The sequence below is a fragment of the Diprion similis genome, chromosome 10 (genome assembly GCF_021155765.1).
Source record: "Diprion similis isolate iyDipSimi1 chromosome 10, iyDipSimi1.1, whole genome shotgun sequence".
NCBI classification, from domain to species: Eukaryota; Metazoa; Arthropoda; class Insecta; order Hymenoptera; family Diprionidae; genus Diprion; species Diprion similis.
Window position 1 is genome coordinate 16,605,054 of NC_060114.1, and position 25,329 is coordinate 16,630,382.

Genomic DNA, 25,329 nt, shown 5'->3' on the forward strand with positions numbered 1-25,329 from the left:
TTATTATTTTATAGTCCCAACCACGAATCACAAGGAGAAGAAAATGCGAGAGACTTTTTTTTTTTTTCGAGCTCGTGTTTTTACATCGTTATAAAAACCGTGTAATAATATCAGCGAAGGTGTTTCGGAGCTTTTCGAGGACTACTTTTCTATCGATGTGAAAGTTGTCTAGGAGAGAGAAGTAAATTCAATAATCAAGATAACGAGAAACTGGTTTACCGTTCTTCTTACACAGAACCGGACTATCCGAGTTGTGACGTAATGTTCCAATGGTCGGCCCTCTTCTATAAACATTACGTAAATCCAACGATTCTTGTCTGTAATGTATTCAGATGAACAGGTATTACGCGTATAATACCTTTATACAATACATACCTATATATATATATATATAAAGTTATACTTTGTACACGCTTTAGAATTTCATATTTAACCGGTTTACACGTTTTCGAACGTTTTGACCCATTTTTTTTTTTTTTTTTTTCACCACTTTCCTGTATTTTTTCATCTGGTAGTAAAAAGAAAGAAGAAGAAGAAGAAGAAGAAGAAGAAGAAGGAAAAAAAACGAAACAAATATCTGATATACAAGTGATTAGAGTTACGAAAAAAAAAAAAAAGAAAAGAAAAGAAGAAAAACAAGAAAAGAAATTGTCATAAATCGCTCCTAACAACCGTAATTTTTTTATACGTCTGCAGTTATTATGGGCACTAATCGTCTACGATTATTTACGATAAAAAGTATCTACATGATTCAGTACCTCTTTACACAGATACGTACCTGTATCTACATATCATTAAAAAAAATTTTATTTTTTATTTTTTTTTTTTAATTATATAACAAGCTGTTGAACAATCGGCTTACGCAGGCTTACATTAACAATAATGAATTATTACAGCCAAATCTGCAGTATTGTGATAATTTTATTGTAAATTTTTTCTTCTCGACTGTGCGAGATAATTCTGACAATGAAAACAAAAAAAAAAAAAAAAAAGAAGATACTACGCGACAGAGATTATATATGCGCCATATCATCGTACAAGAAGATGATCATCAAAATTATATTGTAAACGAATGATTCATGTATTGTATTATATACGTATTTTTATTTTACGTAATAAAAGAAACGATTTTGTCACATCTTGTACATACATATATTCATATATGGTGTTGATTTAAATAGCAAGAGGGAAAAAAAAAAAATAATAATAAATTCATGTAATTTAGTCAATGAATTCAACACTGTGCTTGCTCTCTGCACCGTTTGCTCTATAAAATATGATATGCTAGGCGTAAAATTAATGCCGATCGAGAAGCCGCAGGAATATAATGCGCAACAGTTAATTGGCCGAGACAAACTTTAATATAATGGCGGATTTCTCTTTCACTAAATTTATGTAATACGGTGTATATAACTGTATATATATATACATATATATACACGGGTTCTCAACTATCAGTGGAAACCACTTTCTAGTGACTATCGCCTTATTTGCTTCTGACCGAGGTTGAGCTTATTAGAAAATAAAAATGAAAGGAACAGCAACTTCAAGCTGAACGAATTTTTTTTTTCGACCGAACCGTGACACGTTATCCTTGTACAGACTGATAGTAAAAGCGATGATATCGACGTTATGATTTTTCAACAAATTAAGTTTGAATTCCATAAAAAAAAATATATATATATATATATTTTCTACATTTAATGTTTTTAAATATTTATACGGATTCAACACGGAGAATAAGAAAATTAATAGAGATGGGGGAAGATTTTTGAGTTGGTAACAAACACATCTACACATATGGGGTATTCCACGCCAAATCGACCAGTGTTCAATCTCGAACGTATCAAAATCATTTCATGTTTTTTCTCAATATTCTACTCGGTAAAAACCGTGACCTGAATTTAAAAAATTTTTTTTTATTAAATCGTTTATTTTTTATAAATATTTGAAGTCGATTGCGGATGCCCATTTTCTAAAATCTGAAAAAATTCTCAAAAATCCAGTGGATCGCAGAAAACACTCCCCGCTAAGGAAAACGTCGGTCGAATTATTTTTCTATTTTTTATGACCTAATTCGGAATTTTTTAATTTTTTAACCCAAAATTATCTTTACTAGCTAGAGTGGCGCATCATCGAATTGGTGAAACCGAACATTTACAAGTAAATTGACCCTTATTTGACGCTTAGGATTTGATCCTGTGTTTATTTTGGGTTTAAGAATTGAAAATTTTGAATTAGATGATAAAAAAAAAAGGGAAAAAAATTCGGCCCGCGTTTTCCTTAACGGGGGGGAGGAGGGGGGGGGGGGTGTTTTGTGTCATTCACTGGATTTTTTAGAATTGTTTCAGATTTTTGAAAATGGATATTCGCAATTGACTTCAAATATTTATAAAAAATTAACGGTTGAATAAAAATATTTGAAAAAAATTCAGGTCGCTTTTTTTACCGAGTAGAATCTTCGAAAAAAACATGAAATGATTTTGAGATGGTCGGGGTTTAACACCGGTCGAGTTGGCGTGGAATACCCCATATATATCACTTCAGCGCCTCTACAACTTTTAAGGGATAGGGTTCATTATGATGGGGTTAAGACTCGTCGCGTGCGCGCGACCGATCAATGCCAAAGAGTTTCGTGTCCTAACCTACCATCTTTGCCTGCATGCTCCCTTTTGGGAATCTTTGATTTCCGGATAGCGGCCTGTAGAAATCAGTCGAACACGCCGCCTGAACACTGGCGCAAAACGGGTGGAGACGGATTTTTTTCGAAAAGTCCTCAAAAATCATCGCGCGGCCATAAGAATATATATACATTAAAAAAAAAAAAAAAAGTTTTCTGCGCCATTTTGCAGTCGCATAATAAAATTGTGCGGAATGTAGGATTTTCGAAAAGCCAAATTCGTTATGGATAAACTTGAGTTTCGACAACGTTCAGATGCATTACCATCTTGGTTAGTTTTTCGTTCATGTTTCATTCTTGTTCTCCGTTCCTGAAAACGAATTGCTACCTTTGGAATTTCCGGAGGCTTTGAGGATTCCTTAGCGAAGTTCGTTGGTTGAGAGAAAAAAAATCTTAAAAGTGTGGAAGATTTGAGAAAATCAATATTTCATTAGAACAAAGCATAGAGTATGGAAAATGTCGATAGAACGGTCATGCGGTTCGGACGATTTCATCCTTTCTGCACAGTTTCGTCGGTCTACGGTCGGGTGAACTCGGGGAAAATTATTCGAGAGTTTTGGGCTGGGTTGACATCGTTTTATTAACTAAGATTATCATTTTAATGGCCGATTTTATCCCACGACATTTTGGACTCCAACGTGGAATTAATCTTTGTCTCGCCTTTCGCGCTTCGGTCTTCTTTCAAACTATCAACTAAAACGCAGGCGCGCACCCTGTCGGGTAAAACTTTCATTTCTAGGTTAGCGATTGTGCGCGTCAGCGTGTGGATCTCGAGTTTAACTCCATTCCCAATGTACAGAGGGAGCGAAGCGCACTACGACAGTCTAACAATCAATATGTTTGCACTGTGTTCTCCACGCGAGCTCGTTGGCTCGCAGTTAGTTCGTTGATTCTTCGTTTATAACGTCAAACTATTTTTTTTCTTTCTTTGTCATTCGAACGCCCCGATCGTTGTTAAGAGTGATTTATAATTGATCATCGTCATTGCTCACCGAAGCGCAGGAGGCGGATAGCGGATTGCGATTTCGAAATCGTTGGACCCGCGGATATCCCTGGTATTGAAATTATATCTCTATTTTAATCTGTTCATATTTATTTGAAATTTCAGTACTTAGGCAAATAATTGTTGATAAATTACCGTCATTTAATTTTAACGTAAAGGTGATCTTTTATTACCTTCATTTTTCTACACACATCTCGTGATGGCTTCGTAGATTTGAATCTCTCTACCCTTGTTCAAAGCCTCTGTGTGTTCCTATTACCTGTGCCTTGAAAAAATGGATTTGCCATTAAGCTCAGAGTTGAGCATTTGCTATTCTACTCGAACGAGAGACTGATATTTCAAACATGATTAATGTGACTTTTCATGAATACTGGGAACAATTTAACGATGCACGTTAACTCAGCGATTATTTAATAAATTTATTATTACATCGTATTTTCAAATAATTACTGACATAGATTTTGGATAGCTACGAGAGACGCAGAATGTGAAATTTGGAATTGAACTTTTGCCTTGAAATTTTTTTCATTCCTATCAATATATATTCAACCGGTTAAATGTGAATCAATTTTTTTTGTTACGTAAGTTTAACCAATCTTTGATGTGTTTAGGATACGAACTGCGAATATATACATGCTTAAGGATCGTTTAATCCTCGGTAGACACGACATTCGATTATCTATAATAGTGTCTATAATAAGAACGTGTTCACTCAGCTCTTTGACTTTCTCAAGGCTCAAACAACATAATCCAATCTTGTCCTTAGATCGCCGAATTTTCAAGTAAAATTAACAAGTACAATGGCAAACTCATCTCTCAAGATTATTGTCAAATGAGGATTTCTTTCTTGCAATTGTTGAGGGTTGTTGGGCACGTTGTAACCGATTCGTTGAAAGTAATCGATCCCACCCCGCTGACACCAAAAACCTTATACACCAGTTCAATCCTTCGTTATTTACTTCTTTTTTTCTCTTCTTTCAAGTTTCGTCGAGGGTGTCGATATTCCGTTTGAATTCGCTGGCTCTGATTGAGTACCGGGTACTCAACAATTCTATATATTGGGTGAAAAAAAGTTTTCGTTACGTTTTCCTTCTTCGTTCTCTTTTGTTCCTTGAAGAGCGTCATTACCTTTCGGTTCTTCAACTCATCAGCATGCTCGTAGCTCTCATTCCGAACTGTAGCCTCATGTTTTTCTAGTAAAAAAGTTGAATGATTCAAGGACGAAATACCTGATTAGGATCTTCGAGCTTCCAATCTTCCGGATACAGCTGATGCGTATCGAAATGAGCTAAAGTTGCCCTTCTTTGTACTCTTAGAAAACTACAGAAGCCAAATTGCTCCGGAAAGGGGGGTTTCAATTTTTCTGTGCGACTCGTGTCGTGAAACTATTTCGATTCCGCTTCAAGGTCACCTTGAAAAACAACTCTTCATCTTCTTCTTTCTCACGGAGGTTATATGTTCTCAGATAAAAGATGAAAAAGACTTTCCGGTACTTTATTATAGTGATTGAAATGAATAGCTCAAGGTTCTGCTCGATTGATTCGGTAGGGAGATTCGATTAATAGGATCATTCTATATACAGTAAGGCTTCTTTACCCGTAACTATAAACAGTCCGACTTTATTCACGGTACGCCAATAAACGTTCGGTGACTTTATTTCAACTCAAACAAATCAATCGTCTCGGGATAATCCTATGTCTCATTTCGATTGTTACTTTATTCCACTTGTCCGCTTTCCTCGTCTCTCTTTTCTTGCTTTCTTCTTCGAGTACAAACTACAGATTCGACGCAGAGAAGGTCCTCGTAGTGAATGATTAAAAATTCTGAAATCGCTATGAGTATTAATATCCATTTTTTTTTTATTCGAAAATTACGAATATATGACAGAAAACCAGGTTTACAAATTGTTCATCTAATTGTCATCGCAACGATACGTGTGATTACGTAATACGAAACTATCCAGTTAACCTAACAATATTTCGAGTGCTTGAAACAAGTGATAGCGAACGGCAATGACCTAGTAAGTAAAAAAACATGCTGGTAGTTGGATTTAATCATACTGCAGGTTAACAATAATCACGTATGGAAATGAGGGACCTCGGTAGAGTCACGCGTCAAGATACGTGAAATTATATCTCTTCTAACGTGCTTCGTCTTCCCTATACGTCGCGTCTCTTTGTTTTCAAGACGGTTCAGGAAAAATCCATTCCCGAACAAGAGTCTTGAGGTCAATAACACGGCGATAGCTTGAAGCTAAAATTGTGATTGTTCGATCCGCAGGAAAGGAACAGCGAGGGGTATAGCCGAGGGTAAAGTTTGGATACCTAGTGGATATTCGAATACGGCAACGGCAACGGCAGACCAGAAACCGAAGACCCCGACGGCCTTGGCGTCGGCACCATGATAGATCCGAGCTCCTCCGAGGAGGAGACAGACGAGGATCAGAACCACCATCGCGGGGGAGACGGTAGTTCGCACGGTTCCCACGGCTCCCACCACCATCATTCTCACCCTGGTGGTGGCGGGGGTGGCGGGTCCGTCGGACCGACCGGAAGTAGCCTTGGTTCCGTAGGAGGTGCCAACCACGTCGCGAGCCACGTGAGTTCCTTGGGGACTCATGGTGGCAGTGTTCATGGTCCCCATGGGAGAGGTGCCATGGGTGCACCAGCGTTGGCTGCTCAGCAGGAAGCCGTCGCCGCTGGCCTTGATGTACCCAATTTGTCAAGTGCTCGGAACTCTCTTTCACCCTCGATGGGCGCTGCTCAGGACGCCATTAACTACGCCCGATCCTCGCCCAGACCAACGAGTCCTTCACCTTCTATCGCCAGCGAGAAAACCGAGGCTGAATTACAAGTAAGTCGAGGTGGACTCAAGGTTGGAACAAACCTTGCGAGAATGTGTCTTCCGAAATTCATTGATTGGCGGTTTGGGAGTGCAGCAGCCATGTTTTCATGGTGATGAGCTGCATGTTTTTGGAAAGACAATATGGTTACCTTTAGGATGATTAACCCTTTTTGGGTCACACAGGATATATTGTCAGGCCTGTCAGGCATGTAACGCACGACTTGCTAGTGAATTATCGTAAGACTCAATTTACACGCTCGTATATTTGTGAGGGTTTATCGAGAGCACCGGTGCTGCTACTGGTTCATGAATAGTTATGAGAAGACCGTCGCTCGAAATGAATTATGATAAATTTTTAACCTCACTTATATCGAGATCCTTTCTACGGATAATTTATACCGCGGTCGCATGATCCTTCATAATTTTTTTTTGAACATGTAATATGCCACGTGGTGTAGAATTGACCTTTTTTTTTGTTTTTAATCATTTCTTTAATGGAATATGGTACGACGTTTGATGGACTGTTAACTCTCTTACGTCTTGTTTACGATGTCCAATTTCACACGCATCGTCGTTCACCACTTTTTTTTCATACAGGAAAAATTGGAGCGCGAAGAAGAAGAGCGCAAGACGAGAATACAATTGTACGTCTTTATCTCAAGGTGCATCGCTTATCCTTTCAACGCCAAGCAACCCACTGACATGACGCGGAGGCAGATGAAGATTACTAAACAGCAATTAGACACCTTGGGTGCTCGCTTTCAAGTAATTTCATCACGCTTTATTTTAATCCTTACATGTTCATTGTCCTCACGTGCGACATGAAATCTCATCGACTAGCAGGAGGTATTCACGTTTCGTAGGTCACTTGGTCATTGATTTGTCTGTGGCGTGAGGGAAGAAGTTCAATTTGCCGTTGTGAATAACTAAGGATCTTTCATTTCTTTTGATACTTGAAGTTCCTTTGTTTTATCGAAATAGCAAACAATATCCTGGAACAATCTGTAGATATATTTGGTGTTTGATGGATTTGCCGTGGAGGCGGAGACACGGATTTAACAGTACCTTGAGGTTTCTTCCTTTGTTAAGATTCACCGTATTTTCAATATCAGTGTCACAAGAAGCCTTTGAAGTATGTTAAGTAATTTCCCGAAGCCTTTCACGGTCGATCTTACGTTTGACACATGTAACCTTCACTCTGTTGGTATCCGGTGCAAATTGAATCTGACTGAGCGTATGGATTGTTTTTTTTTTTTTTTCTCGGCCGATTTACGCAATATCCGTTCATGATCGTCAGACCGTGGACTTACGTTTTTATTTAAATTAAAACTTTTTTCTTGTTTTACTCATTATTGGAAACTTTTTTTTTTTCTTGTATTTCATCGGCACATTTCGATTTAATCTTGGGATACAATTGTTGATAAGTATATATATTTTTTTTTTGTTTAAATTTACAACAGAGTTTTCTGAAGGGTGAAACTCAGATAATGGCCGACGAGGCGTTTCACAACGCGGTGAAGAGTTACTACGACGTATTTCTGAGATCCGAGAGGGTAGTCCGTATGGTTCAGAGCGGTGCTTGCTCTCAGTACGACTTCCGCGAGGTGTTTAGGAAGAACATTGAGAAGCGTGTTCGATCACTTCCGGAAATCGATGGTTTGAGCAAGGAAACCGTACTTACCTCTTGGATGGTCAAGTTCGATTGTATATTCAAAGGAACGGGTGACGAGGACTCGAAACGGCCATCCAGAATGCAACAGCAATCTTTAAACTCCGAGTTGATACTATCCAAGGAACAACTGTACGATATGTTCCAACAGATTCTTGGGATAAAAAAGTTCGAGCATCAGCTTCTGTTCAACGCCCTCCTGTTGGACTCAGCCGATGAACAGGCTGCCGCCATCAGGAGGGAGCTGGACGGTCGCGTGCAGAAGGTTAACGAAATGGAGAAGGTGAGGGGAGATTTTTCGTGTTGTAAGGAAAAGAAAGAAAGCCATGCGTGTTTACGTTGAAAAGTTTTTCTGACTGGGTGACGTTTGTCGTTGAAGGACCGGAAATTAATGCCGCGGTTTCTCCTGAAAGAGATGGAGTCGCTCTACATCGAGGAACTCAAGTCGTCTATCAACCTGCTAATGGCAAATTTGGAGTCCTTACCGGTCTCTAAGGGTTCGATAGACAGCAAATATGGGCTGCAGAAGCTGAAGCGCTACAACCATCGTGGTGAGCGCTCCCGCTGCCGCAGTCAGGGTTCTCTCGCTAAGCTGGAGGGCGACTCCGCAGACTCCGACCCCCAGCTGACAAAGATGGATGTTGTCTTGACTTTCCAATTGGAAGTTATCGTCATGGAAGTCAAAGGTCTCAAGAGCCTTGCGCCGAATAGAATTGTTTACTGTACGATGGAAGTGGAGAGTGGAGAGAAATTGCAAACAGATCAAGCCGAAGCCTCGAAGCCCATGTGAGTCTGATTCGAGGTTATATTCTTATACATCTTCTCGTCACTTCTCATAGTTTTTCTCGACATTTCTCATATCACGATCATATTACCGACGCAGGTGGGACACTCAAGGTGATTTTTCAACGACACATCCACTTCCAGTTGTCAAAGTAAGATTGTACACGGAAAATCCTGGCATGCTTGCTCTCGAGGATAAGGAATTGGGCAAGGTTATAATACGGCCAACACCGTTGTCCTGCAAGGTGCCCGAGTGGCATCGCATGACTGTGCCGAAGAATAATCCAGATCAGGATCTTCGTATAAAGATCGCATGCCGGATGGATAAACCGTTGAATATGAAACACTGCGGATATCTTTACGCGCTGGGAAAGTCGGTTTGGAAAAAATGGAAGAAGCGGTACTACGTGTTGGTCCAGGTCTCGCAGTACACATTTGCGATGTGCTCGTACAAAGAAAAGAAAAGCGAGCCTTCGGAAATGATGCAACTCGATGGCTATACAGTGGACTATATCGAGGCCGCTTCTGCTAACTTAATGGTCGGAATGGATCTCGAAGGCGGAAGGTAATTAGAGAGCGCTTCGTTCTTCTTTACCGTCTGAGATTATTCCGTTGTTACTCTATTTGAAATTTCTGACAGATACTTCTTCAACGCCGTTCGGGAGGGAGATAATATAGTTTATGCTTCGGACGATGAGAACGAATGCCATTTGTGGGTAATGGCGATGTACCGAGCGACGGGACAGTCGCACAAACCAACACCGCCGGTTTCCGTCGCTGATAAGAACTCGACGATAAGCAAAATCCAAGGAGACGCCGACAGAGCGCGGAAACACGGAATGGAGGATTTCATTAGCGCCGATCCGTGCAAATTCGAGCACGCTATACTTTTCAAAATGTTACAGAACCTGACTCTCGATTACAGACTGAACGATCCTTATAGTTCGTTAGGATGGTTTTCACCTGGGCAAGTTTTCGTGCTGGACGAATATTGCGCTAGGTATATACATATATATTATATTGGAATATCGATGTGACGCTACCGAGTTGTGATTATCGAGCTTCGCTAGGATCATTTGAAAATCTTTCTTTCGCTTCGATACCTTCTTCGGTTTTATCTTTGTCTTTGCTTTTTCTCTCCCATTATCTGCACCGCAGGTACGGAGTTCGGGGATGTTTTCGACATCTCTGTTACCTGAGCGATCTCTTGGACAGAGCTGAACAAGGTATAATGATAGATCCAACGCTGATTCACTACAGTTTCGCATTCTGCGCGAGTCATGTTTACGGAAATCGACCCGACGGCGTTGGATCCATTACTCAAGAGGAGAAAAATAAATTTCAGGAAGTAAAGGAACGGCTTAGACTCCTCCTGGAAAAACAAATCACTAATTTCAGGCACGTCGCTCTCTTTCTTCGATAAACTTTTACTCTTCCTCTTCTTTTTCTTCTCACTTCTCATTTACCCACGTTCGTTACACAGGTTTAGCTTTCCGTTCGGGAGGCCGGAAGGGGCTCTGAAAGCAACGCTTTCGTTGTTGGAACGGGTCCTTATGAAGGACATCGTGACTCCCGTACCCCCCGAGGAAGTTCGTGAAATGATAAGGTCATGCCTGAACACGGCAGCCTTGGTAAATTACACACGACTTTCGGCGGAAGCTAAAATAGAGGATGACCTTAGTGGTGAGGTCTGCGTATCTCCGGGGAAAAAACTCGAGGATCTGATACACCTTGCCAATCTCTGCGTCGACTTGTTGCAGCAAAATCAAGAACATTATTCGGAGGTATTAGTTAGGTTTTTAGAATCTCAATGTCAATCGGTGTTTGTTTCGTTTTCTTTATCTTCTCTTCCTCTCTCTTTCTTTCTCTTTTTCTCTCTTCCTCAATATTGTGTACATACATGTATATACTTCAGGACTCTCGAGGATTGGAACGGACTTGGTAAGGGTCCCAAAACCATGCATCCTTATTCCGTTGTTTCTATGGTTTCACGATTCTCAGCTACGACACCGATGATGTGTGGCAAAATTTTAACGGGACGTTGTTATACCTGCTCTGGTTAGAAAAACAATGAGAACTCGAGGGTCCTGTAGCATCTCAGGACGGCGACCCTACCGTTCTGGGATTCGAGCGAATGACGATGAGATTAATTGCCCTCCGTAAATGTGTGCTGTCCAATATTTTCACATTTTGCTCCCACTACACCGCACCGCAGGCGTTTGCCTGGTTTAGCGAAATCATGGTCGACCACGCCGAGATCTTCTGGTCCCTGTTCGCCGTCGACATGGAAAAAGTGCTCAGCGAACAGCCTCCTGACACCTGGCACAGCTTCCCGCTCTTCCAGGTACTCAACGATTATCTCAGGACCGACGGTGAGTGAATCGATATCACGATTGTTCAGGTATGAACGATTGTACGCATCAGTTTTCTTTTTTTTTTTTTTTTTTTTTTTTTCTACGTAAACGTTTAACACGGTGTTCAGAGGATGATATGAAAATTACTGAACACCGGGAGTTTTGTCGCATAGCGAAACGAAAACGATGATGAGATGTTATAATATTGTTTGAAAACACCGATTAACGCGCAGACAATCTGAAGAATGGAAAGTTTCATCAGCATCTGAGAGACACGTTCGCTCCACTGGTTGTACGATACGTTGATTTGATGGAGACGTCGATTGCTCAATCGATACACAAAGGCTTTGAGAAGGAGCGTTGGGAGGTTAAGGGAAACGGTTGCGCAACATCTGAGGACCTCTTTTGGAAACTCGACGCCTTGCAGTCGTTTATTCGCGGGCTTCATTGGCCGGAAGCAGAGTTTAGACAGCATTTGGAACAGCGTTTGAAACTCATGGCTTGCGATATGATCGAATCGTGTATACAGAGAACGGACAACGCTTTTCAACAGTGGCTTAAGAAGAGCGTCACTTTTATATCAACCGATTACATTATACCATCCGAAATGTGCGCCATGGTTAATGTTATTTTAGATGCCAAAAATCAGAGCTTTAAACTGTGTGCTGTCGATGGCGTTGACGTGGTGAGTTGCGAGATTTATGAACAGTGATTATTGATCACTGGTATAATGTGCCTGAACTTGTTCTCGACAGTATTATGTCCTTGGCGTAGTACGCATAATGCTTTTATTATACTTTTCTCGAGATTGATGAAAAAATCTTTCCCTTTATGAAAGAAGTTCAACCGAGTACACGAGAAAGAGGATTTTTTAATACTAAGATCTGTGAATCGAGATATTTTGTTCATGGTCGTGAATGGGAATGAGTCGAAGCAAGCAAGTTTGCGCATTTTTGTCTTCTTTTCTTTTCACTGCAATTCTTTAAGTCAAGTTTTTCTGCAGCTGTTGACGTGGACGAAAATTCCAAGCTCTCTTGGAACCGGTTTTTTTTTTCTTGACTCGCGGCTGCATGGACATATCTCGAAGATCTTTTTCTGCATGCTTACCTTGTTTTAGGTACTCGCCGATATAACGGTTGACCTTGTGAATAATCGTTTCTCTATTTCTAGCATCAATATCACACGAAAATAGACGATCTTATCGAGAAGACGTCGGCCGGTATGAATCAAGGAATGATTAATAAACTAGTTTCAGTATTAGAAGCAACGTTATCCAAACTCTCACGATACGATGAAGGATCGTTGATTGGTTCAATTCTGAGCCTGGCGGTAATGATTTTCCTATATTAGTATAATGAGAAAACAAAAGTCACGTCTGGCATCCGCCGCGCATTCAAAGATGTCTTATTCATCTGTTTACACGGCTTCCTCTTCCTTCTGTGTAACCAATAACGCGTAAAATTTTATTTCCCAGAAGGTATCCGGTAGCGGGAAAGAAAATGGTCAGGCTTACGTGAATTTCACTAGAAATTGCATGGATCAAATCCGAAGCAAAGTTATAGACGAACTTTGGATACTTATCTTCTTTGAGGTAAATCGACTTAACACTAAAACTTTTTATACTCTAATAAATTAATCATCTTAACAACCATTAAATTGTACGAGAATTTCTTTCATACCGAGCACAATTTAATGGGGTTCACATTGAATGTAAATTACCAACCAAATATTCTTACATTATTTTTATTTATTTTTTTATTGGTCATCGCTCGAACTTTTTAAACATTATCGTGAAAATTGTTTGAAGAAAATAATTCCCAATCGCAAGACTGGCGCAGAAAGAGGAGAAAAAAAAAAAAATGTGCACATTTTTTTTCAGTGAAAATTTAAAGATCTTTCTTGATTTGCATAATGTTTATTTCAGCAATGGTACACCGCGCAAATTCAGATGCTGTGCAATTGGCTGTCGGAAAGGCTTGATCATAGTCTGCATTTGTACCAGTGCACGTGTCTAGCTCATATTGTTAAAAAAATATACTCCGACTTTGAGTTGCAGGGAGTCATGGAGGACAAACTTAACTCAAAGACATATCAAACTATATTTCAGCGAATGCAAACCGAGGAAGCAACTTGTGCCTTAACCATGTCCGCTCAGAACGAAGAGTGAGTGTTTTTAAGGTTAACTAGATTGAAACAATTGAAAGAAACGTCGTATGTTTCGCGGGACGACCGCCAGGTGTCGTCTTATTATCACAGGCGAAGACGAGGTCCGAATTGTTTAAAGTTTAGCATTAGAAGCAGTTCTTTCACAACATTCACACAGCGTATGTCAAATAGGGATGTTCGATCTTCTATAATTAATCGATCTCTGGGTCGATTCGGAATCGGATGTTTGTACGGCACATGGCCTATAAGGCCAATACCTAATGGTTAAAAACAAAAAAAAAAAAATCCGATTTTTGAGAATCGATTCTACTAAAAATTGAATGGGAAAAAATCGATCTTGTTGAACTCGGTCTTTTCATATTACGTGTCCCAAACAGCCAAACTTCAAATCAAGCGAATGATCGAAATCTCAAGTGAAGCGAATAATCAAAATCCTAACCTCAATCTCTACCGTTTACTCTTTGCTCTAGTTATTCTTTGTTCTAAGCGTTCTCGCACTCTAATATTTTCACGTGTCTCGGTTTTTTCACATTTTTCTCTATCTTATTACCTCAGAACCAAACAAAAAAAGAATCGATTCCAGCATATAAGAATCGATTCTCTCGAAAATCGTAGATTGAAGAATCGATAAAAAAGATCGATTTTTCTCGCTAAAAAGATCGATTCTTCTGAAGATCGATTCAGAATCGAACATCCCTAATTTCAAACGTCTTATTGCAGAGGATTTTCGGAAAACGGAAACGACGACGATACCGACAGGCCCAAAGCGAAGGTGACTGTCGTCGAGACTGTGGCCGGAGATGACGCCAATTACGTGTCGAACATAACCAACGTGACGTCGAACGTTGTAGGTAAAGTTGGGAGCATGTTTGGCAAGGGCATCGGAGGCCTCTCCACGAAATTTGGCGGCGCGAGCAGCTGGTTTTAGCTGCGTAAGCCTTTAGGCACACGCATTAGCGCCGATCGACACGACATACGCACGCACTCTGATAACACGTACCTACTCGTACACGTTGAACCTACGCCTCGATCAATCATTCGATAGGCATTGTTTCATGACGTTGGTTTCAAATACCGGAGTTTCGTTGACGAAAATTTTATTGATAGTTTAATAAACGATGGAGTCAAGTAGAACGAAGAATCGAGGAAAAATGATACTAAAATACTTATTATACGCATAAATTATTATATTATATTATATAATAGGTTCGTAGATTTTAATTTATTTATATATATATATACGATATTGTTATCCAAACTTTTTAGCGTTGTAACGTCTTATATATTATGATTATCGATATAATTTTGGGTCTCGTTTATTATATAGATTGGATGATTTAACGTGAATTTCGTTGAATTCTGATTTAATCGAATAATGTGAAATTTAATTCAGGCTTAACGTGTGGACAGTTTCTTTACTTTCTTTCGTCAACTCGTCACAACGGAAATAGTTCTCAAACATACTGATAAAAATAATTACTAAAAATACCTACATTTATAGGCCAGTGAATATTATGTGTAAATAATTTTCTCGTTATTATTTCAATTATAAATATCGTACGAAATCAGAAATGCAGGTGAAATTTCAGTGACGATTTACTCCAGTCATTTACGTTACACACTCACAACTATCGTCAACGATAAATTATAAAATAATATGTTACATACCTAATTGGGAGAGAAAAATTAGGGCCTAGCTACAACGAGGTGCAATGAAATAATTCTCCGGAAATATATTATATCGAATGAAATGACGATGAAGCGAAGTAAAATATGATATATATATATGTATATACACACATATACATTATATATATATATATATATATATATATATATATATATACATATTTATTTAAATAAGTAATAAAATAGATTACGGTGATACGTAGTCGTGTGTAATTATTTAAAGTTAATTGATTTACATCGGTATTATTGTATACACGAACACAAATATCTGTTCGAATAATGAAAAACAAGAGCAAAACAACACACAAGTCGAAGAATTAATTATTATCGATACGATATACATAAACCGCATAGTACACGAATTTATATAGATTATAATATTGTTGATTATCGTATTACAATAACTTTACGTACGCAGAGACGCAGACACACAGACACACACAAACACACGTTCACGCACATATTTCCATGTAACATAGGTGAATATTTTTACCCATCAAATTTTTTTAGCATTCGTTTTCAACGATCAAATCTTACCACTTGCATTCCCTTGCGAAACTTATAGATTTAAATTCGATTGATTTCCAATTAGATGGTCTAATATGCATAATAGCTTACCACTTTAATGATACACATACACACACATATATACATACATATGTAAACATAGGTACGAATTGGTGAGTTTAAATCTGATACGAGGAATCCTAGCGAATTGTCCGAACTTCGCCGTAAATAATTTGTATAGACTAAATATGATCTAAATAATTAGATACTATATATATATATACATACATACATATATATATATATATATATATATATAGTTGATAATATCTTCTTCGCTACTTAGTAGTAATTAATCTACAATCTTACGACATTAAATTTCTATACACATAATGTTGAACTAATGAATGAGAATAGTGTGCTGGAAAAAAGAAAAAGTGCACTGATGGTTAATTCTAGAATGACGCGCAAGAGATGGAAAGCGTATATAGTAAAGAAATCTATATACGTTAAAGAAAATATAAAGGAAAATTCTATTTATTCTTCGAAATTTCATTATATTTATTCTACGGGTCTTTCGGAAGTATCAAGCTACATACGATTCATTATTTAATTTATGATATAAATACATGGGAATTGATATGAATATTTTATTTAAATATGCACGTATAATCGAGTTGTGTGTATTTTGAGTATTGCTCATTGTTATTATTATTGTTATTGAATCGTTTCGATTGAAGGCTTGAATCGAGGCTGAAAATGGAGACAGAATTAAAATGAAAAGTATAACGTGAAAATAAATGAAAAATTATTCCGAGATTCACTTTTTTGGCAATGGCCAGTGTCTGGCGATGGATGAACGCTCGCGTTTCTTTGGACTTTACCTAAACCGGAACATAAATAATAATAGTAAAGAAATAAGCAACAAAGAAATAATATTCAGTAATAATTAATCTATTATCAAAAAGATGATTAAAAAGTTATATAAAATCTATAACAGTTATTATTTATTGTAAAAGCGTATATTGTATTGTATTTAATTTCTCTTTACGTTATCATATTATATTATAATTATCACACGATGACCGTTAACGATTAGTGAGATGAAAAAAAAAAAGAAAAAAGAAAAAGAAAATGAAAGAGAAAGAAAAGAAAATAATAATGACAACAATAATTCGTTATATTATATCAATCTTATAAAATTATATTCTATCTTTAGATAATTATCACGAGAGTATATTATGTAGATGAAGAATTACGTTGAAAATTCTTAAATAGCGGCTTGAACTAAAGATATGATTAAAAATGGCCGAAAGTATATACTTAGTACCGTCATAATGTGTCAGGATATATTGTACTCGCAATTCAATTGACCCATTGAAAGTTTTTCAACCTTTCGGCATGTATAGTTGACTCTGAATAATATATTTTGATTGCGCATGCAGTGATAATAATAATAATAATAACAACAACAACAACAATAATAATATTAATAATCATAATCATAACAACAAAAAAAAAACAACAACAACAACAATAATGATAATAATGATAATCGCGTTCGTGCAACTTATATACAGCTATTATATCTATATCAAAGAAGAAAATGCCGCGCGGTTATAATACCTTAGATCGAATAAAGAAAAAGTATGTTGCAGCAGAGGACTAGTTAGGGGTACTTTACAATTTACATAGCTAATGTTCTATCCTAATTCTATTTAACTTCGTCTATCAACTGTTGTTCCCTCTATCGTTAATGAAAATCAGTCGAAGCGCTGGGGAAAAAAATTAAAAAAAAAAAAAAGAAAGAAAAGAAATGATAATAAAACGTGATTAAATAAACGAATGAAAAAAAAAAAAAATAAATAAATATATTAATGATGATAATGATTAAAGAAATTCAATTTTTCTCCGCTTTTACTTAATTCCTTGTCTTTATTATATACATAATATACTACGACGTTGTGCACAACGCATGTAAACATACATATTATAGGTAGTTATATATATATATATATATATAAAGTATATAATATATCGCTGATTATTATACACATCGCAATTAATTTATTCAATTTATTGACGCATCGCGCTAATTCTCTCGTTATATATATATATATTTAAATCATACCGATAATGATAATAATGATACAATACGCGTATAATTGATAATGGATTATGCATATAGTTAATCTACTATGATAGTCGAGTAATATTTTGTTAGAAGAAAATTTGGAGTACTTGAGAAAGTTCGTAATATAATACATATGTCAGAGAGTGTTGAATTTATGTAAATAAATATTATAAAAATGCATTTTAATGTCAATAATTTCTAATACGCAAAATGCACACTTTAGTATTTGTATTTTCACCGCGGATTAGTACCCATTGATATATTCAATCGCACTGTTTGATCACTCTCATTTTTTGCTTATATTATTGAAAAAAAAAAAACTAAATCAAGCCCACAATTTACTCAGATTTTTTGCCCGTTAAAATTGAATGTTGATAAAATTTACGAGGCTGGTGCCATCTCTGACGGCAAATGCTGAATTATTATAGTTCATCAACTTGTAACGTGAGATCGGTAGTCGTCCAAAGATGATCAGTTTGTTACACTGAGAGCAAATTATACGTATATAACTATAAATTAACGCGTTACATATGACAGAAATCCAAAGTACAGTATTTTTCAGGGTAAAGTTTGCCCACGGAAATTAGTTACAGACTAATATAATATCCAGTGCTTACCTCGTTTGAACGAAGAAAAATCAAAGCTGTTTGCAACTGGTTGAGAATCACCGTATCTCGCGGATGCCTCGACAGCGTGAATTCGAAATGCGCGCGTCGAGCATCGGACGGTGATTGGTAGTTGCGAAATCAGCCGGAAAAACTGACCAATCAGAGAGACGATTGAAGCTACTCCGCGCCCTAAGCGCCGAACGTCATCGCGACACAAAAATTGGTTGTCTGCTTTTCGACGCCCTTGACTCTTTCATCTCACTTTCTGACCCGACAACTTACGAGGATACATAACTAAAAATTCATATTCAAATCCAACTTGATTAGTCGAACGTCTTCGCGGCGGACAATCGACGAATAAATATCGCAGTGGGTCCGTCTCTTGGCTAGGAATCGACAGTAACTCGTTCTCCATCTCCTTCTTTGTCTATCTCTCGCTAACGCCATGCTCACGGTAATAAAACCTGCCAAATATTATTTCCGATTTGTCTATCAACTTTGCGACGAATATTGTATCAATATTTTTAATCCTTACAGTCAGTTGTACGGGGAATATCGAGGCGCTCATTTTCAACCTCAAAATGGGCCGCGGCACAGCAGGTAAGCCTCAATAAGCCACGTTCAAAATTCTGACATAACCTGCTAGGCTTACTGCTACATCTTCTGCTACACGAATCTATTTCCTGAATCGATTCATTCACGGGAATTATTGGACGCAATTTATTACGCTAGTGGCTCGAAATTGCGTAGTTTTTTTTCTCTCGTTCTTCTTACGAATCGAAGTAGGACTAGATTAAAAAAAAACACTGTTACATTATTTCTGTCCCACGCGTATTAACAGATGGATGTTATTTGAAGGTCAATAGAGGTCAATCGATATGCATCGACTATGCAGTTTTCATTTCGTTTTCAGCTCTTTTTTTATTCTCTGTTATGCAATTGGCGTCGGCTTTTACTCAGATCCGAGATTCTAGAGATTTAAGGCTGATGGGGCTCGAGGCGTTAGTCTAGAAAATCGATCGGTTTTCACAGGAATTTAAAAATAGTCACGATCTCGTGATTTACCTATTTTTACGTAATTCCAGAAAGAATAAATTTTAACAGTTTTATTTTGTGTGTGTTTCCGGTTTTTTTTTTTTAAATTAATTAACACACGAGAGTGTATTTTTTTAATTTCATTCTACGTTTAACTGATCGTATTTCCATTTTAACGGGTATTAACGATCACGAATTAAGATTTCGAAAATAGTTTTAAAATTACGGAAGTTACGTATGCGTCGTACTCAATGACGTCATAACGTTCGAAAACTAAATTCGAATGCTTGTAAGCATCAAGCTTGGGCTTGACTTTTCACACAGAAATGCACGGATATTTGAATTTGAACACGTCGTGAATACCGAATAGAAATTAATTGACTGATAATTTATTGTAAATTTTTAAGTTTTCAACTCGAAATAACCAAATAACTCTTTTTCGAAATAACCCACATTTTGCCACCTTTTCTACGGAAATCTTGTAACAATTTGTCGTATGTGATAAAAATTTGGAGAATGAATTCCCACCATAAATGGCTTTTCAAGTCAATTATTTATACTTATGTATACCGAAGTGCAATCGTGTTTTTGAAACAAATTCTTTAAGTTAGAAAAAATCATGGATCACTCATTTTGAAATCTTCAACATGGACGAAATTTTTTCAACATTTCAGCCTGCTTTGATTCATATTTCTGCCTCGAACAACAAATCTGTTCTAAAACTTGTCAAAAAAAAAAAAAAAAAAAAAAAAAAAAAAAAAAAATCAATAAATCATCTCTGAAAATATAAATTGATTTCCTCCTTTTCCCTCCTCGCCTTTCTCTCACACAGCTTCCCGGTTCTTCCAATTATTAGTCCGGTTCACCGATCCGATTTCCGTTCGTTCAGTTTATGCTGAAATTCGGGTTTTGTAGATGACCGTAAGAGACGCGCTGAACTCTGCGCTGGACGAGGAGATGGAGAGAGATGAGAGAGTATTTTTGCTCGGGGAAGAAGTGGCGATGTACGACGGAGCGTACAAGGTGTCTAGGGGGCTGTGGAAGAAGTACGGCGACAAACGAGTCATTGACACACCGATTACAGAAATCGGATTTGCCGGAGTAGCCGTTGGAGCTGCGATGGTAAAAATTGACTTCGAACCACCACCAGCGGTACAGTTTGATCTCAAAAAACTGCCGAGACTAATCCTTCGTCGTCTTGCAGGCTGGGCTTCGACCGATCTGCGAATTTATGACCTTCAATTTCTCCATGCAAGCCATAGACCACGTGATTAATTCTGCGGCAAAAACATTCTACATGTCTGCTGGACAAATAAACATCCCAATGGTGTTCAGAGGCCCGAATGGTGCAGCCGCTGGTGTCGCCGCGCAACATTCTCAGTGCTACGGAGCCTGGTACAGTCACTGTCCAGGTCTGAAAGTCGTATCTCCGTACAACAGCGAAGACGCGAAAGGATTGTTGAAGGCAGCTATTCGGGATCCGGATCCAGTCGTCGTCCTGGAAAACGAGCTGCTCTACGGAGTCCAGTATCCGATGTCAGACGAGGCTTTGTCCAAAGACTTTGTACTGCCGATCGGTAAGGCTAAGATCGAACGGACCGGAAACCATGTTACGATAGTCGCGCATTCCATGGCCGTTCAAAATGCTCTTGAAGGAGCGAACGAGCTTGCCGGTCAAGGAATAGAGGCCGAAGTTATAAATCTGAGATCGCTCAGGCCGTTGGACATAAACACGATCATACAATCGGTGGTAAAAACTCATCATTTGATCACCGTTGAACAAGGATGGCCTCATTGCGGTATCGGGGCTGAAGTTGCAGCCAGAATTATGGAGAGTGAGTAAATCCATCTGGCATTTGTTGCAAGGAGTTTTCTCTGACGATCCCAATTCTCTTACCGATAATGGTCAATTTTCAGGTGAGGCGTTTTATCACTTGGACGCTCCTGTCATTCGACTAGCAGCGGTCGACTGTCCCTTGCCTTACACCAAGTCGCTGGAGGCTGCCTCGCTGCCACAAACACCCGACGTAGTTAACACAGTGAAGAAAATACTCGGCGTGGCGCAGTAACATTGTAGCGACAGTTTAGACCCTCTAGTTACCTATTTATCACCCCTCCTTTCGCAGACCTCGTCCTTCTCGCGAATTATTATGCATCCCTCTGCTCCCATTCCTCGCCTCCCTTCCCACTCTCCCTCACCTTCGTATCTCGCGAAAGAGCGCGTTGAATATTGAGAGTTGAAAGGAATGTACACCGATATGCGTACTCAGATGTAATTAATAACCGCCTCAAGATCAAGTACAAAGCAAAACTTGAGGTGGTCAGAAATAGTAAGAAAAAGAGAAACTAAATTATAGAAACTCGTTACACTCGCGGTGGCGTATGAAACGTACGGAACATTTTTCGACGTTGCCATTTTCCTTATAAGCTGGTCTTTAAGGCTGAGGATATAATCCTTATGCAAGTGAAATGAGGATGAAGAAATTAATAGAGAAAAGAAAGATACGTACAAAGAAAAAACGCTGATTACTATTATCGTCTTTATTGTTGATACCGTTATGAATAAAATTCTTATTGTCAACGGTAGCTGACGAATGGAAACGAAATTTTCAATTTTTTCAACTAACAACGAGTTGATGTTGTAACAAACGCTATTAGTACAGTAGATATTGTACATGTACATATACACACCTATATAGTTATAAAGTGAAACTAAACTAAAATGAAAAAAAAGGTGAAAAGAAAACAGTTCTTTTCCTCGTATTGAATACCGATACATACGTAATTTTTGCAGTATACGCTTGATTTTCTTTCGTCAAATGTAGCTCGTTACATTATATGTATACTTTGGACTGTATGTATTAATACACTCATAGGTATGTCGATAGCTGTGTATCATTGCGGAAGGATTGATTTGAATTTTTCAAATTCTCTTCCAAAAGTCTTTAATTGCAAGTTTTGTGATCAAGAGGAGGTAAAAAGTATAAAAACAAGTAAACAGAAACACAAAAAGTAACTTCAAGGAAAGAACAAAAATGTTAAAAATTAGATTCTGAAAAAATGACTCATTACAATAATAGCGTATGTATATAAATCGTAAACTCACAACTTCATACTTGTGAGAAATGTCTAACTATTGAGTATTTGGGTACTACTGAAAGCTTACGCCAATCGTCTCAGGTTTCATTATTACTGTTGTTGTTGTTATTATTATGACTACTTTTTCTGTAGATGATAGATAATAGTTTAGTTTAGGGAACGAACGAGATGATTAGTAAAATTTTATCAATACCGATGGTATTTATGTTCATTTATAGTATCATTTGACGGACGAACGATCGATATGCTTAGAGATTCTGTTGCTATTACTTCTCTTATTCCCGTGGCTAGGAATCTAGAAGCTATAGCCCCTTACTGAGAGTCACTGAACCGTGCAGCAGATGGTTGAACTTGTTCAGGAATTGAAGGTACAGCAACCTCCTATTTGACCGTTAATTGATTATCGATTATTATTTATTATGTGAAATAAAAAGTGAATAAATAAATGAATGAATAAGTACGAATAAATGAATTGTGATATAGAGGATTCGGCATCGTATTTTCATTATTCTATTAATTTATTATTTTCAATATAATATAAGTCATAATCGAGCCTTGTTAAGTACAGTCCTACATTACACGGTCAATTCCAGAATTATTTTTCAACACACACAGTTGTGTAATTTTCATTGATGATACATTCTTAGCACGCAACTTGTCACTACTTTCATGTACCTATCGAACGCGTTTTTCAAATCTGCTTCCCTGTTGAAAAGAAATTAGAATCAATCTTGAATTAAATTAATCGAATGGCCTTTTCATTAAACAGCACTTTGCGATTGAATACTTAATTGATTGTTTTTTTTTTTTTTTTTCGAACACAGAATTTCAAACAGGATTCTGAATACAGTTGGTGGAATCAATTCGTGTTACGTACCTCAGTACGTCCATGTCGAGAGCACATTGCGTATAAGTGCTAAGAAAATTGCGTAAATCGGTATGCGACCAGTTCACCTGTCGCCATGGTTCTAAACACCTTTCGACCAGGTCTGAGAAAAACGATCGCAGCTCTCTGCTCCTGTGCAGATTGCATGCTATTCCAATTATCGCGCGTGAATATAATCGAAAATTCATATCCAATTCCTGGTATGAACGCTCCAGTAAAGTTGGTTTCAGTTTGATGCAAACCAGGCTGTAAAATACGTGAAAAGAAAACAATTATAAGTTCGTGTCATGACATTGCAATTACGTTTTTTCTGTTTCTTAAATAACACGCTTACTGCTTGTGATGCTTCTCGTTTTCCAACAATACGCGACACTCTGGTAAATCAAGTAAAAATTCTCTGTCCAAATCTGTGTCGAAATATTCTGATCCTGTGTAACGATAGGTCCAAAGAGCCATCATTGTATTCGCGCAATGAAAGAGGTCAGGAAACGTCAGATACTGTAGCTTCTTTTTGTTCATTTCAAATCGCATGCAAGCTATGAAGACAACCGCTGCATAGCGCCTGATTAAATGGAAACATAATTACTTAAGTGTAATCGTCAAGCCTGTTGTCCAGGCTTTAATGGCGTCAACATTGATATAAATCTTGACAAAATTTTGTTGCAAATGATTACCTAATATAAAATTAGCGAACAAATTATTAGCGTTTAAGCATACAGATTATCGGATTTTGATGAGATTTATATTTTTGTGCATTTTTTTGCAGAAAAATGGGTTGCCTAGAAGCTTGTTTTGAGATTGCAATGTGTTTTTTGGGAGAAATTTGCTCTCATGCACCATTAATCAGACTTTGGACGATTAAACTTTACTTTGCTAATTCGTCAGGTAGTAGAAAACACTGTTTTATATTAGTGACTAAAGATCCTGGCAAGTCTTCGATGACCTTTAGCACTCGTTTAACATTGTCAAATTGGCGTCGACAACTTTTCAACGATACACCAGTTTTCTCCGCAACTTCGTCAAGCTCCTTACGATGTTTGGCGGATAATTTTTTTCCCACAAAATCACGCACGACTGCATCATCGAACTCGTAATACCTGTTGACACAGGAGTAACTTCAATTTTATCGATAAATATATGTTGACAAAATGAACGATTGAAAGCTTTTAGCCTAGCAAATAAGAATTACAAATGCCTAAAAATACTGATTCCTTGTACCAACATTTCTATTAACATTTGACTTGTTTGTGGTTCAATTTGGAAAGCCAACTGTTCGCTGGCCAGTTGCGGAGGCATTTGCAGAAGCCTTTCGAGGAGGCTGTAGGTTCGATAATGATCCAGGACATCTGAGGCGACAAGTTCGATCGGCGCATTTGTTTGCTGGCAAATACCTCTCTGGTTTAGAGTATTGACGGCTTCGCTCGCTGTAATAAGAGTTCATGAAAATAATCATGTTCATTCTCGACTTTGACTTTAGTAGATATTTGGTAAGACGATTGCAGACTTCTCGCATTGCTTATAACGATACTTACAAGAATATCCGTCCACCCAAAGTTGGTAAATCTCAGGATCGACCAGAGTGTAGTTGCTGATGAACACGTCAACTTCTGACAGCATATTTCACGTTTCTTTATATCGGTTTACAGTTCATCCGCAGGTTAGAGTCAGGTTAGGTTCTAACCTCAAACTATTTATATCGTCCTACTTTGTCGCGATTTTTTCAAGGACATCGGCAAGGAATTTTTCGGCCTTTCCAGTGGTCAGTCGAATATCAATTTTATTGCATAGCTAGCGATTAAACGGTTAAATTATTCGCTCTGTAAGGAAAAACTCGTCTTTGCAACCGTCGTCTCTACCTACTGAGGCTAGACG

The 25,329-nt window shown here is 37.9% G+C and overlaps 3 protein-coding genes across 4 annotated transcripts; 2 read left to right on the forward strand and 1 right to left on the reverse strand.

Moving 5' to 3' along the window:
* The first annotated feature begins 3,494 nt into the window (after nucleotides 1-3,494).
* Nucleotides 3,495-15,287, forward strand: LOC124411698 (calcium-dependent secretion activator). Of its 2 annotated transcripts, none has more exons than XM_046890978.1 (15): nucleotides 3,495-3,735; nucleotides 5,964-6,536; nucleotides 7,125-7,292; nucleotides 7,988-8,479; nucleotides 8,576-8,982; nucleotides 9,080-9,544; nucleotides 9,620-9,979; nucleotides 10,138-10,377; nucleotides 10,463-10,766; nucleotides 11,195-11,351; nucleotides 11,567-12,018; nucleotides 12,504-12,662; nucleotides 12,808-12,924; nucleotides 13,258-13,496; nucleotides 14,220-15,287. In XM_046890978.1, the coding sequence occupies exons 2-15, from the start codon at nucleotides 6,084-6,086 to the stop codon at nucleotides 14,425-14,427; spliced, it is 4,221 nt and encodes a 1,406-aa protein (XP_046746934.1). In that variant the 5' UTR covers nucleotides 3,495-3,735; nucleotides 5,964-6,083; the 3' UTR covers nucleotides 14,428-15,287. The 2 variants fall into 2 exon arrangements, with proteins under 2 accessions (XP_046746934.1, XP_046746935.1); XM_046890979.1 differs by having other exon boundaries at nucleotides 10,463-10,763.
* A 3,391-nt stretch (nucleotides 15,288-18,678) lies between these two features.
* Nucleotides 18,679-21,806, forward strand: LOC124411701 (pyruvate dehydrogenase E1 component subunit beta, mitochondrial). Its single transcript, XM_046890982.1, has 5 exons — nucleotides 18,679-18,891; nucleotides 18,975-19,037; nucleotides 20,388-20,594; nucleotides 20,677-21,307; nucleotides 21,390-21,806. The coding sequence occupies exons 1-5, from the start codon at nucleotides 18,883-18,885 to the stop codon at nucleotides 21,539-21,541; spliced, it is 1,062 nt and encodes a 353-aa protein (XP_046746938.1). The 5' UTR covers nucleotides 18,679-18,882; the 3' UTR covers nucleotides 21,542-21,806.
* A 1,264-nt stretch (nucleotides 21,807-23,070) lies between these two features.
* LOC124411700 (acidic fibroblast growth factor intracellular-binding protein) lies at nucleotides 23,071-25,329 on the reverse strand. The gene is made up of 6 exons (XM_046890981.1): nucleotides 24,990-25,329; nucleotides 24,680-24,881; nucleotides 24,327-24,554; nucleotides 23,792-24,019; nucleotides 23,449-23,703; nucleotides 23,071-23,276 (listed from the first exon to the last, which is right to left on the reverse strand). Exons 1-6 carry the CDS (start codon nucleotides 25,072-25,074, stop codon nucleotides 23,198-23,200), a joined length of 1,077 nt encoding a protein of 358 aa, XP_046746937.1. The 5' UTR covers nucleotides 25,075-25,329; the 3' UTR covers nucleotides 23,071-23,197.